Source organism: Rosa chinensis, chromosome 2 (assembly GCF_002994745.2).
Source record: "Rosa chinensis cultivar Old Blush chromosome 2, RchiOBHm-V2, whole genome shotgun sequence".
Lineage (NCBI taxonomy): Eukaryota > Viridiplantae > Streptophyta > Magnoliopsida > Rosales > Rosaceae > Rosa > Rosa chinensis.
In genome coordinates this window covers 7455661-7467835 of record NC_037089.1, presented here as the reverse complement: position 1 = coordinate 7467835, position 12175 = coordinate 7455661, and the positions used below count along the sequence as shown (strand labels likewise).

Below are 12175 nucleotides of genomic sequence, written 5' to 3'. Positions count from 1 at the left end.
AAAAGGAGAAATATTTTTTTCAGATTTCGATATTATCTCAAAAGCGCGCGAATAGAAAATGATTACACTTTTTTATTCGCGCGTTTGCTATTTGTGTCGAACATTAAAACATCTAAGTAGTTTATTTAATTCATTAATTTCGTTAACTAGACTTTTAAAATGATTTGTTTGATAACATAATGTTCATTTCAAATCATATTCATATCCTATTAAGAGATATTCAACTTATATTACATTATTAGTGGAATAGGGGGTTAATTACATTGAACAAATGTTCTTATGACCATATTTTATATGTTGTTGCTGTGTTTGTACGTTTTCTTTTGTTATATTTAAAGACGATTGAACTTCTAACCTGATATAATCTTAACCCAATTCATCATCGCTTTAACCAACGCTTAATGTGATAATTTATGTTTCATTCATTCAATATTCTTGCATGGCTACACACAAACAACTTTATATGAGTCATTGTTATGAACAAAAATTCAAATCAAATAAATTTTGAATCAAAAGTTTTTTTTGTAAAATAGTGAATTGTTTTACGGTCAAACTTAAAATTTATAATATCGGCCATAGTTTGGTTAGCTTACTTATCTAATAATCGTGTTTGTTTTGGCGTTTTCTAATCATTGGTCCCCCAAATTTCTCTCTATTTTGATAAAGACACTTTTACCGTTTAAAGGGAGTTTACTCTTGTGTATGGACAGACCATAGAGCAGCATCTCCCTCGGGCCGCGAAACAGCCCCTAAAAATCACACTAGCTGAGCCTGAGTTGATTGCCCTCTCTCCAGGTATCTCTCTCCTTCCCTCCTTTCAAATCCTGGTTGGTTATAACTCTGATTTGTCTTAGATTTTCGCTTCAAAGTTGGAATTTTTACTCAGATTAGGGCTTAGCTCTAACTTAGGGATTTCTCCTCCATCGAAATTCATATAAACACTTTTTGAATCGAAGTTAAAACTGTTTGTACCTGATGCCTGGTTGGATTCTCAATAGATGTGATTTTGTTTCAGTAATTTTCTGCTGATTTTTTACATTCAATTAGTTAGCTCGTTTCAAATTTTTAAGAGTTTATCAAGTGAAAAGGCTAAATCTTTAATCGTCTTTATCAATGAATCACAGAGAATCTGAGCCCTAAGCCAGAACAGTTGAAATCGAAGACGATGCCGCTAAAATGGTAAAGAATAAAGCTTTGAAAACCCCTAGTGCAGGGTCTGAAGTATTCTCTGTTGCTTTTAACATTTGATGGTTTATGGTGCAATTAGGGTTTTGCATTGGCAACCCAATGCAGGGACGACGGTGAACAGTCAGATCATCAACGAAGTCACGCAGGTTGTGGAGAGCATCAATGGGATTAAGGAAGGCAGGTGGAAAGCCACCATCACTTTCTACAAACCCCTGCTTCGAGGTAGATTTCTCATCTTGGATGTTTTTGTTTTTTTTTTCTCTTTCCAAATTTATAATATGGCTTTTGTTACTTTGTAAAACATTGATTCTGATACGATTGTATATGTATGCTACCAGAGCAGGCTTTGGTGGGGAATACCCGCGTGATTTCTTGGGGATTGCACTGCCAGAGCAGCCAAATAAGTACTACCTTATAATCCGACCGCTTCGCATAGTTCTTGAAGCTGATTCTACGATTACAATGATTATGGAGAAACTGCAGTCTTACAAACAGAGGGTCTCGCTTAATTTTGAGGTTCTCTCCTTTTCACTTTCAGCTTTAGTGTAATCGAATGTATGATATTTGAATGTTGACGTCCAAGGAGAGAAAATTGGTTTATATGATTCTATGGTGTAATTGTGTGTAGGGATTTCAATATCAACTAGGGGACTTCCAATTGAGAGTGGGGAAAGTCCTTCCGAATCAGTCTGAGAATTTGAGAGGAATAGTTATGGAGGTAATGCACTCCATTCACAAACTTCATTATTTTAATTTGAGTGCTTGTTCCTGTGTTCTAGAACCTCTGGATGTTTTCTTATTTCTTTTTTTGAAACAAATGTTTTCTTATTTCTTACCACGAGAAGATGAGAATAATATGCCAAAAGCAGAGCTATCATAGTACAATGAACCTATTGGCAGTATTCACCAGAATGTTTGTCAAGCACTTACAGTAATGCTTGATGATCTTTGTGGGGGGGTACATAGTTAAAGTTTGCACTGAAGATTGGAATACATGCTGATGGACTTTGTATACCAATTTTAGCTAATATATGAAAGTTGGTTTCTTATTGATTATATTAGGCATGCACTTCACAGAATACCAATTGGATCTATTTCTCAGTCTCCCTATTGACCAACTCATTGCAGAATACCAGCTGGAACCTTATGAACAAAACATGTTTTCTGCTTTCAAAATTATTGGCTTTGCATGGGATTCCATTTACTTTCCACTCTATCTAGCAACATTAGATTTGAAGAACTTTTCCACTCTTGAGATTGTCGGTGCTTAATATCGCCTTTTTCTTTTGTCCCCGTACTTTTCTTTCTGTCAGTTGTTAATGTCGCTGAAGATATTCATGTGTTGTCATTGTGCTATACTGCCAAATCGTTTTTGATTGAAGTTACTTCGGTTCTACAGGTGGAGTACCTACCCATTTCTTCAATGGAAAAGGCAAGGCAAATCATGGAAGAGTTTATGACTATATGGGATCAGGCTGTGTTGAAAAGAGCATTACCAGGCCACTTTGTGCATATGGAACCAAACTTTGGTGAGTTTGGCCTTGGAGACCAGTATACTTCACAACACACTGCCGTCCAATATGCTGCTGTTATGGCTCAACTAATTGCGACCGTGCAAGGAAGAAATTAGGAACAAGAAGATCTTCATGTTTGCCACTTGCACAACTGGTTTGATGTGTTAATGTTTTCAATCCCAGTTTACTCTGGGACCAAGGGGAGGAATGAACATCCAAGTTAGGTTTTGGTTCCGTAAAGTACATGGTAGTTTGTTAAATGGAAAACATAGTCCTGTTACTCTCATCACCTTGTTGAATTCTTTAGAGTTGAAAGAACGCTTTGGTTTTCGATGGAAGACCGAAAGCATATGGTAGAGCATGCTCTGAAGTAAGGGCTGCTTCTGCATTTACTTTCTGTGCTCCTTTCTCTTCTAAGTTTAGTAGAAAACCAGTGAAATAGCACAACTTCTCTTTTACATCCCAATTACAGGGTTTGGAAATTTCTCTCGGAAGTTAAAAAAACTGTATCAGGCAATCTCGGACTACTACTAGTTTGTAGTTTAGGATAAACTTTTAACCGGGATCGATCGCAGACACGTGATACTTTGGACTAAACAAACAGTAAAATTCTAATCTACTTGGGCCTTTTCATACATTTGGGCTCTTAAATTACTGGCCGATGACTACAGTGTCCTAAATTAGATGTTGAGAAATTGCGACAGAAACGCTGTATAAATTACGAAAACCTTGCTTCCAAAGGGTTTCCGTGCGTATAGCGTCCACGTGAAGGCACAGAGAACAAAAGCAGCATAATATGTATATATAGGGCAGCATTACTGTTCAAATGTTATTGAATTGATACCGGGTATAAAATCTCAGCTTCTTGAAAGGTACATAGGGGTTTTGGGTTCACTAGCCTCCCCGGTCCTTCCCTGTTTCCTCTCCACCGCCTCACTCTCAGGTTACCCTCTACCATCATCATCGTCCATCATCTTCATGGTTTTACATTCTTAACTAGTTTGCAATCGTGGGCTAACAATATTTTTGTTGTTTGTTTATGTTCACTGAAGATTGTACTATAATAATGAGCCAAGCGCCACAATCTGGTGCTCCTGCTCCCAGAAAGGTTTGATGCACTGCCTTTGTTAAATGTGAACCTGTAGTTTATTACAGTATTTCTGATTTGCTTTGTTTTGATGCAGAGGAGGTTCACGCCAAAAGGATCTCGCCCGAAGGCTGAAGTTAAACCGTAGGTTCAAACCAATGTATTTTAGTATTGATTATCTTTTTCTTTTATGGTTAATTTGGTATGTTGTTCTTAATCTCTCTGTAGCGACCCGGAGGAGGAAGAGCAAGCTAGTCATGCTGAAAAGGAGAGGGAGCTGCTCAGACGTTTCCATGTATGTATTATGACACTGATTGATTGATTGATTGGTTTGCATTGACATGATCTCAAGTTTTGATCCCAACATCTGATCTTTGGTATGTTGTGTCTTAAAAAGGAACAATCTTTGAGGGTAAAGCCGAAAAACGAAAAGAAAGGTAAAGGGTTTTCTCACTTTGCTTTGAGACTCTTGGATTTCGATTTGGAATTTAAATTTACTAGTCATCCAACTCTTGCAATTTAATCCAATCAAATTCAAATCAAATAGGGTGGAATTTACCAACTTAAATCGGATAATATGGAAGCTGTGATTCAATCAATGACAACAATGGTGTTAATTTGCAGAGAAGCCTGTGGAAGTTGCATTTGGTTCTGGGGGTCAATCATCATCGACCAAAAGATCATATGGGGCTCCCAGGGGTGCTAATGGTATGATCATCTTCAGTGTAGTAGTTTAGTTTATGGCTGTTAATGGGGATGCTTCTAGCAACATCACTCTTGATGGTGTTTCTGCAGGTGGTGGTTCTAACCCGGTCATTCAAGAGGAGAAAGAATACAAGTCACCATTTGTAAGTTACATTGCAACCCTATACATGAAAGCCAAATGTTGGATTTTTTGTGTTTACTTTGTAGGTCTGTATGTTTATGTATGACTTCGGTTATTTTTAAATTTGGGATGATGTTATTCCAGGATATCTACGGTCATTACCCTATATCTCTTCCTCTGAGGCAGCCATCTTATGAAGATCCTGGTATGTTTGCAACAAATCTGAGGATTAGGTTGCATAGATTTTCCAGTGAGATTAGGATATGAATTTCAGATAGTGTTAACTCATCTCTATATTAGAGTGAAACGTGACTTGACTAATTTCTTAATATGAAACTTTGTAGCTTGATTCATATATTTTTGTTTGCAATCTGAGTCCTGTGTCATCTTCTATCATGGTGAAACGTGACTTGTGTTACATGTGAATGCACCTAATGTTCTACATTGTGCAGCAATTCTTAACCAGCAAGAATTTGGGGATGGTTCAGAGGAATCAATTTATGATGAAAATGCAACACCAGCGGCAGATGATCTTGATCTAAAGGTTGGTTGATCTGAAGATTAAAATGCCAACAGTATATGCATGCTTAAATCAGTTTGATTTACTTTTGAGGGTTTGTTGGCAGGAGGAAAATAGAGCAACAAGTATGTTCTTTCTTCATCTACCACCGACCTTGCCTATTTTAAAGCAACCAGCAGGCCAACAGGTAACCAGTAGCTCAGGGGCACCAGGAGGAGCACATAATACAGAGAAGCCTTGTTCTTTGGGTGAGTTACCAGCTGGCTTCATGGGTAAGATGCTGGTGTACAGAAGTGGTGCTATCAAGCTGAAGCTAGGAGACACCCTCTATGATGTGAGTACATTTCATAATAATGATACAAAATGGAATGTCGTCTTTTTTTCTTTTTTTCCCTCTTATCTTTTGATGCTATATCTACTTTTGAATTACTTGGGCTCATTAACTATTACACACCTGTAATAAATTCTTTTCAGTCACCCGAAAGGAAGATATCAAATTTCTAACTAGCATACCTCTTACCTTTTGCATGGATGCAGGTCTCTACAGGAATGAACTGTGATTTTGCCCAGGATGTTGTGGCTATTAATACCACAGAGAAGAAGTGTTGCACTATTGGGGAGCTCAATAAGCGAGCTGTTGTGACCCCAGATATTGACTCCGTTTTGAACAGTTTAGAGGATTTATGATGGTACTGCTCATTTGCAATACAGTTTTGGTCTCTGGTAACCCGGTATGCTTTTGAGGAAATTTTGAGTCTTAATTAATACTATCAGAGGAAATAGATGACAAATTTCAGTGGCGAGATAAGAAATTTTTGAGTATACCAGCCAATAACTTGCATAAGAGTTTATTTTTTGACAGTCATGTGAAATGAACCTATTGCAACTTATTCTCTATTCTGTTTTATACAGACTGAGATACAAATCAGATTACTCAATAAATGTTCATTTTTTAATACAAATGTCAATTGTAGCTTCAACATGATGTGATATGTGACATTTATACATTTGAACTACAGAAATGTTTTCACTGGTAAACTGATGTTTTGTTTATTCCAAGGCATCTCTGATTGCTAATAATATAACTCAAGGTGCTTAATTGATTCTACACACAGTGGCCAATTAAAGAAGAAATACACTGAACTTAACGAACCAGCCCAGTGTCTAAAGACTGGACTTGTTCATTATAAATGCACTACAGAAATGCAGCGAACATAGATTGTGATTCAAAATCACATTATTTCTTGATTGAATTTTAGACATTGCAGCCTTGCAGGCCAATGCAATCTAGAGTTGGTGTAGTGTGACTTGAGCTCCATGTTGTGGTTGGAGAATGGTTAGAGTATAAGGGGCATGAGTGTAGGAAGGTGATAGCTCGAAGGAGAATTGTTGTAGAATCATAGCCAAAGCAACTTTGGCTTCTATCATGGCCATATTTTGCCCGATACAGATCCTCGGACCCCACCCAAATGGAAAGAACGCTTGCTGCTGGTTCTTTGATGCCTTTGAAACTCCTTCGGAAAATCTCTCTGGTTTGAATTCTCCTGCATCATCTCCCCAAAGTTCAGGATCATGGTGAATGAGCAGTGTAGGCAGATTTAGATCAACTCCTGCTGGAACGACAATGTCTCCTACTATGGTTTCCTTGTAAGCATGTTGATATGAAGCAATTGCAGGTGGATACAACCTTAGGACTTCATTAAGTATCATGGTTACCTGCAAGAGAATTTGTTCAGTTACTCAGGGGAACGAGCTACTTGAATAGTTTAGCTTTAAAAACTTGGAGCGAAATACTCACGATCTTGAGGTGGCTTAGAGCTTCAAAATTGGGTTCCTTTTTTCCACAGACTCTTAGGACTTCTTCTCTTGCCTTTTCTTGCCAGTCTGGGTGCATAGCCAAGACAATCATGGTCCATGTTAACAAGCTTGAGGTTGTTTCTTGGCCAGCAAGGTAGAACATCTTGCATTCCTCAACCACATCTTCAATTGTCATCATCTCCTTGCTTGTTGTTCTGCTACTTATATTTTCTGATAAATGTGTCTGTCTATTAGACTGCAACAGCAGGCCTAGCAAGTCATCAACACTTGATTCTCCGGCTCTTATGGCATTCATTTTGTTCTGGATAATATTTCGTAGCATCAATGTGATCTCATTGTGCAATTTCTTTCTCCTCTGATTCTTCTTTGTTGGAATAAATCTGCACTCAACAGTTGTTAAGATATCAAGTAGTTCTCTCAAGAGTAGATATGAAAGCATGAAATATGCTAAATTTTCTTTCAATATGGCAATGTACCTGAAACCCGGGATATATAAGGTTTGCATTGCTTCAACGGTTAGCGTTAAGAGCTCTCTTTGAAGCTCGAAGACCTTCCTCCCTTCTTCATAGGTGCTTCCAAATGCTGCTCTAGAAATAACATCTGCAGTTAGTTTCTGAAGTTCAGGCCAGATATCCATTTCACAACTTCCTTGAAGAAAAGGATTCTCCCTCTTCCACTGTTCTATCATTTCACCGCAGCTGACTGCAAATACAGGTATCATATCCTACATAAGAAACAGACTGATAATAAGTACGTAACTGAGCAGTGGAGAATTAAATCAGTAAAAGTAAATGTCATATATGACTGAAATGAGCAATATAGGGAATTAGCTAGCGATGCAGCGAACCTTCAGCTTTTCTAGGTGGAAAGCAGGATTGATTATCCTTCTGTGTTTAGCCCATTTCTCACCATGTAGAGTTGACAGACCCTTTGTTAGAATCAGAATTTGAGGGTTTAGGGGTGGCTTATGGAAGTGACCTAGCTTGTTAGACAGAACTTCTTTCACTATCTCAGTGTCCATGATGATCAGTCTTGGTGTAGTCCCAACCCAACACATCGATATCTTCCCTGTACATGTTTCAAAACACAACACGAAATATAAGCTTTACAAGCACAATATCAACACAGAAAACATAACCGGAAGTAACAAGGGGTGCATACCATATTTCTGCACAGTATCTAGGGTAAACGGGTCGACACGTGGAACAATCTGGTGATTTAGACTCATTGGCTTGGACCATGCTTCCTTTATCTGCCTCACAAACTCTTTCATGTCCCCAATGAGGGGCGTGTAAGGAGTGCCTCTAATTCCTTGTTGCTTCAATCGCCTCTCTAGCAATTTGGGTTTCCACCAAATGGAGTAGAAAGCTTTAACACCACCACATAGCAGCAGGAACAGTGAAACAGAACTTAATACTACATAGTCTTCCATACTCAAGAAAACTGAGAAGATTACTTGGATGATTGATGATGGTTAAAAACTGAATTTTTTGCTACTTATAGACAGCTCCATAACATTATCCATTACAAAATTTTCGATCTTTCAAGCTTCGATTCTGGTCAAATGTTGATCTTGCAAAGGGGGTAACCTGTCAAGTCTACTGTTGTTCTATATTGAAATTTGACCCTATCTGTTAGCTACTGATGTAGCATGAATCATATTTATATTAATTTGACTATTTATCTTGGAGAAAAAGGAATGGGGTTGTGCTACTGCTGGCTTAGAATATAGAATTTGGTTGGACGACTTTTCATAGTTTTTGGTTTTGAGAATGATTTCTCTTAGAAATTAAACTCTGTTGTTTACCAAAATGTCTTCGGATATGGGAACTATAATATAGTACTGCCGGCCGGTGAGATCAGAATGTCTATTTTCGTGAGCATCAAGCTCAGGTCTGGAGGACCGACTGTATACTTTCGCTTGAGGATGACTTGTGAAATAAAGAACAGATATGAAAGAGGTCTGGCCCAGAAGTATTTTCTTCAGGCTCAGTTAGTGGACCTGAGAAAAATATATGAGACCACTGATACATAGAGGATTGGGCCTGAGTTACTATGCACCTTGGGACTCAGTTTCTCTGGGTCTCTCTTGAGGCTTGCCCTGAAAGACAAGTTCAAATTGATTATTTTCCAGAGGAGAATTTTATTTTATTTATTTTTAGTTTGTATAATTCCAAAGAAGAAGGATTGGAATGCCAAACCAGTGCTAATCCAATCCAATTCACTTTATTTGACATGGTTGGGCTATGGTGAACATATGTACTGAGCTCATGGTCTGGATCGAAGAAAACTTTGTGCAACCCATTTCAGATGGATGGTTTCTTTCCTCTTCGGAGCTCTGTTCAAAATGGTCAATGGGGTGGAGGTGCTGTCTTTACTGATCTATGAAATTTTGGTGGTTGGGTACATCGAAATTGGCATGGGTCTTTCTTCCCGATCTTTCAATATATTGGTATACAAATATTAAAAGTCATTTGTGGGAGGCCTACCCTGGTGATTTACTTTTGCTTCATTTGGTAATTTCTTATTTTTGGGTCTGGCTAGAAAAGTGAAAACCATATCATAATATATACACGTTTGGATTTCAAATCAACAATAATATTCCCTCTCGACAATTGGTCAAAGAAACCTGATCGAACACAAGTACACAACTATTATTCTTCACAATAATTGACCAACTTTCAGTAAAACCCTAGCTAGCCGTAGCTAGCGCTTTTTGGTTACTTGGGAATGTAGAATTGGGCTGTTCACATGCCGTATGGATATGGGCAGCAAAGTGGTCAAAATCGAAGAAGCTTTATAGTTTATATATATATATATATATATATATATGGAGGCCGGTTCTGAAGCGGATGTAAAGTGCGAACTGCAACGCAGCAGTTGTGTTCCAGTCTGCGATGGTTGCTCGGAGCTTGGCGGACGGAAGCCGAAGGCATCCCAGATGGTTCTAGGCAGCGATCGATGTCGGAGGAGGTCGAGGTTGCAGGTTATGGGCAGCGACTCGACCTGCAACTACAACTTTCTGGGCAGAGCTGCTACCTCATCGCCGGCGACTCCACCCAACTGCAGACCAGTCCATCCTATCCTTGGCCTTCGTCCGGCAAGTGGCGTCGTGCCGTCAAAGCTTGATCGAGGCTGCTGCGTCGACGTTCGCACTTTAGCAACAGTGCGGATGTCCTCTTTGGAACAGCTCCGTGTATATATATATATATATATATATATATATATATATGTATAATTTATATTGCTTCAGTGGCTTCACAATAATTTACCAACTTTCAGTAAAACCCTAGCTAGCCCTAGCTAGTTCTTTTTGGTTAATTGGGAATGTAGAATTGAGCTGTTCACATGCCGTATGGATATGGGTAGCAAAGGGGGTTTCAGAATCAAAGAAGCTTTATATAAACTATATAGGTGTGTATAATTTATATTGCTTCAGTGGGTGAGTAGGAATTATTCTTCCTTTATATAGAATTAGTTCAATCTACAAGCTGCCAAACATTAAGAGAATATACAGAAGGGGATCGATCCGATATACATGAAAACAGTATACATGCAACAAATTAGGTATGGAATATATAGGTATGGACTTAGTGGAGTAGGTAGTAATATGATAAAAGCTTAAAATACTTGAGCTCAAGGAAGGAACTGATAAGATGCATAGCAATAAGTAAAACTTAAACACAAGTGAAATTCCAATAATTTAGATCAATAATCAATTTAAAAATAAAACTATGGAACAAGTTATGCAGAATCCCTAGATTTCATATAAAATTGAAGAGGTCTGAAAATTATAATGTTGGCTGGATGATCCATCTAGCAATAATTAATTAGTTGCTATTTATATGTGATTGACGTTAAGAACTTGGGTAAAGAAGTGCTAGAGCTTGAGTTTAACTTTTAGGGCTCTGAATAAGTTTCGGACAAGTTTAGATTTTGAAACAAAACCTAAAACTAAGCTAAAAATTATGTTATAAATCTCTCGGCCACGGAACATAGATCAATTAAACATAATTTTGATTGAGGGGCCGGACACTTAATTATGAGCTCGAGTTTCTTCACATTCAAAATTTGATCGAGTGGAAATTATGGGTTAAACTTTTAGAGTATTTTTTTGAAAAATGGTCTATATATACATTCAAAAGCGTCCTTTCTTAATCACAACCAACCCGAGTGAGAAGTCAAGCCCTTCTTTTGACGTTTTGCCCAAAGAATGAAGAACTTGCCCGAAGATTAGATGGCAAATGGAATTCACACCTTTGGATCGATAGATAGGATCTTAACCCATCAGTATAACTAAATTTTTCCCAAGAATAAATACTAATTAACCATGCATCTGTAAAATTAATGTTGACAGAGCTAATTAAATCACTCACATGTCTTTACGTCGGGAGCAGATCAGTTGTCCCAATTAAACACTGTTGATGGCTCTTAATTACTAATTTTGCTAATTAGTTATTTACTATTTCAGTTATCAATTAATCTTGGTAGTTGGGTATGCCACCGATTTATATGAAAATGATTTACTGCAGCTATTTTGATTTTTTTCACCTATTATTGCTAATACTATTTTCAACTCTGTATAGAAATTATTGTCTCTGTTTTTTATAAGAGATAGGAGCCAGTACCAGTCGAATCTAGAACCTCATAGAAAACAAAACGTTCAATTGCTTGCCGGCTACTACGATACTAAGGATGAAATATCATTGTCTCTTTTTTAGGGGAATGCAGATTCGGTTTCAATCTATTCATTTCTAAAATTGTTCCATTTATAGATGGCAAGGGTTTTGTTCAACAAACTTAAGTTCACATCTTATACAAGTTTAATTGTAATACGATGCATTATCTGAGTGATTGTCAATGCCGTACTTCGAATCAATCAACTAATTAAGGTATAAATTGCACAAATTTGTAAACGTGCACCTTCAAATCTCTTCTAAGTAATAATCCACAAACCAAAAGAGTGAGGGTAGACGTGTTTCCACGTAAATGTATCTGTATGCACCCGCGTGCGCGTGTGTGTATATAGGGCTCTTTTCACTAAGGGATTAATTTTTTTGCCATTTTAAGAGATATTTTGTGGGACTCACTTTTCGATAGCATTTCGGTATCTCGACTATTTAGTTTTTAGGTCATAATATATAGATCATTTTTGCAAATTTTTATCCAAATTGATGATCGTTAAGGTATCTAACTAGATTAAATCAATGGACGAAACGAAT

The 12175-nt window shown here is 37.6% G+C and overlaps 3 protein-coding genes across 5 annotated transcripts; 2 read left to right on the top strand and 1 right to left on the bottom strand.

Moving 5' to 3' along the window:
* Nucleotides 1–689: 689 nt before the first annotated feature.
* On the top strand, nt 690–3058 carry LOC112186738 (mediator of RNA polymerase II transcription subunit 20a). 3 transcript variants are annotated; one of them, XM_024325241.1, is made up of 6 exons: nt 690–795; nt 1125–1179; nt 1268–1410; nt 1532–1704; nt 1817–1906; nt 2588–3058. In XM_024325241.1, the coding sequence occupies exons 2-6, from the start codon at nt 1166–1168 to the stop codon at nt 2816–2818; spliced, it is 651 nt and encodes a 216-aa protein (XP_024181009.1). In that variant the 5' UTR covers nt 690–795; nt 1125–1165; the 3' UTR covers nt 2819–3058. The 3 variants fall into 3 exon arrangements, with proteins under 3 accessions (XP_024181009.1, XP_024181007.1, XP_024181008.1); XM_024325239.2 differs by having other exon boundaries at nt 1527–1704; XM_024325240.2 differs by lacking the exon at nt 690–795 and adding an exon at nt 865–964 and having other exon boundaries at nt 1527–1704.
* A 167-nt stretch (nt 3059–3225) lies between these two features.
* Nucleotides 3226–6091, top strand: LOC112186737 (DNA-directed RNA polymerase III subunit RPC4). The gene is made up of 11 exons (XM_024325238.2): nt 3226–3645; nt 3755–3810; nt 3887–3933; nt 4018–4084; nt 4187–4226; nt 4414–4497; nt 4585–4637; nt 4760–4820; nt 5068–5159; nt 5242–5469; nt 5673–6091. Exons 2-11 carry the CDS (start codon nt 3769–3771, stop codon nt 5820–5822), a joined length of 864 nt encoding a protein of 287 aa, XP_024181006.1. The 5' UTR covers nt 3226–3645; nt 3755–3768; the 3' UTR covers nt 5823–6091.
* Nucleotides 6092–6217: 126 nt separating this feature from the next.
* LOC112186735 (cytochrome P450 72A15) lies at nt 6218–8458 on the bottom strand. Its single transcript, XM_024325236.2, has 5 exons — nt 8115–8458; nt 7801–8021; nt 7430–7677; nt 6934–7333; nt 6218–6851 (listed from the first exon to the last, which is right to left on the bottom strand). Exons 1-5 carry the CDS (start codon nt 8383–8385, stop codon nt 6423–6425), a joined length of 1569 nt encoding a protein of 522 aa, XP_024181004.1. The 5' UTR covers nt 8386–8458; the 3' UTR covers nt 6218–6422.
* Between the last annotated feature and the right edge of the window lie 3717 nt (nt 8459–12175).

What these genes read in the sequence shown, in the direction of transcription:
- LOC112186737 (XM_024325238.2), top strand. Translation starts at nt 3,769, where the DNA reads ATGAGCCAAGCGCCACAATCTGGTGCTCCTGCTCCCAGAAAG. An exon ending in AGCTGCTCAGACGTTTCCAT is followed by an intron (nt 4,085 to 4,186) that starts GTATGTATTATG and finishes TGTCTTAAAAAG; the next exon opens with GAACAATCTTTGAGGGTAAA. An exon ending in AAGAATACAAGTCACCATTT is followed by an intron (nt 4,638 to 4,759) that starts GTAAGTTACATT and finishes ATGTTATTCCAG; the next exon opens with GATATCTACGGTCATTACCC.
- LOC112186735 (XM_024325236.2), bottom strand. Translation starts at nt 8,385, where the DNA reads ATGGAAGACTATGTAGTATTAAGTTCTGTTTCACTGTTCCTGCTGCTA. An exon ending in AGATACTGTGCAGAAATATG is followed by an intron (nt 8,022 to 8,114) that starts GTATGCACCCCT and finishes AAACATGTACAG; the next exon opens with GGAAGATATCGATGTGTTGG. An exon ending in TCCACCTAGAAAAGCTGAAG is followed by an intron (nt 7,678 to 7,800) that starts GTTCGCTGCATC and finishes TTTCTTATGTAG; the next exon opens with GATATGATACCTGTATTTGC.
- LOC112186738 (XM_024325241.1), top strand. An exon ending in CTACAAACCCCTGCTTCGAG is followed by an intron (nt 1,411 to 1,531) that starts GTAGATTTCTCA and finishes CTACCAGAGCAG; the next exon opens with GCTTTGGTGGGGAATACCCG. An exon ending in TGAGAGGAATAGTTATGGAG is followed by an intron (nt 1,907 to 2,587) that starts GTAATGCACTCC and finishes TCGGTTCTACAG; the next exon opens with GTGGAGTACCTACCCATTTC.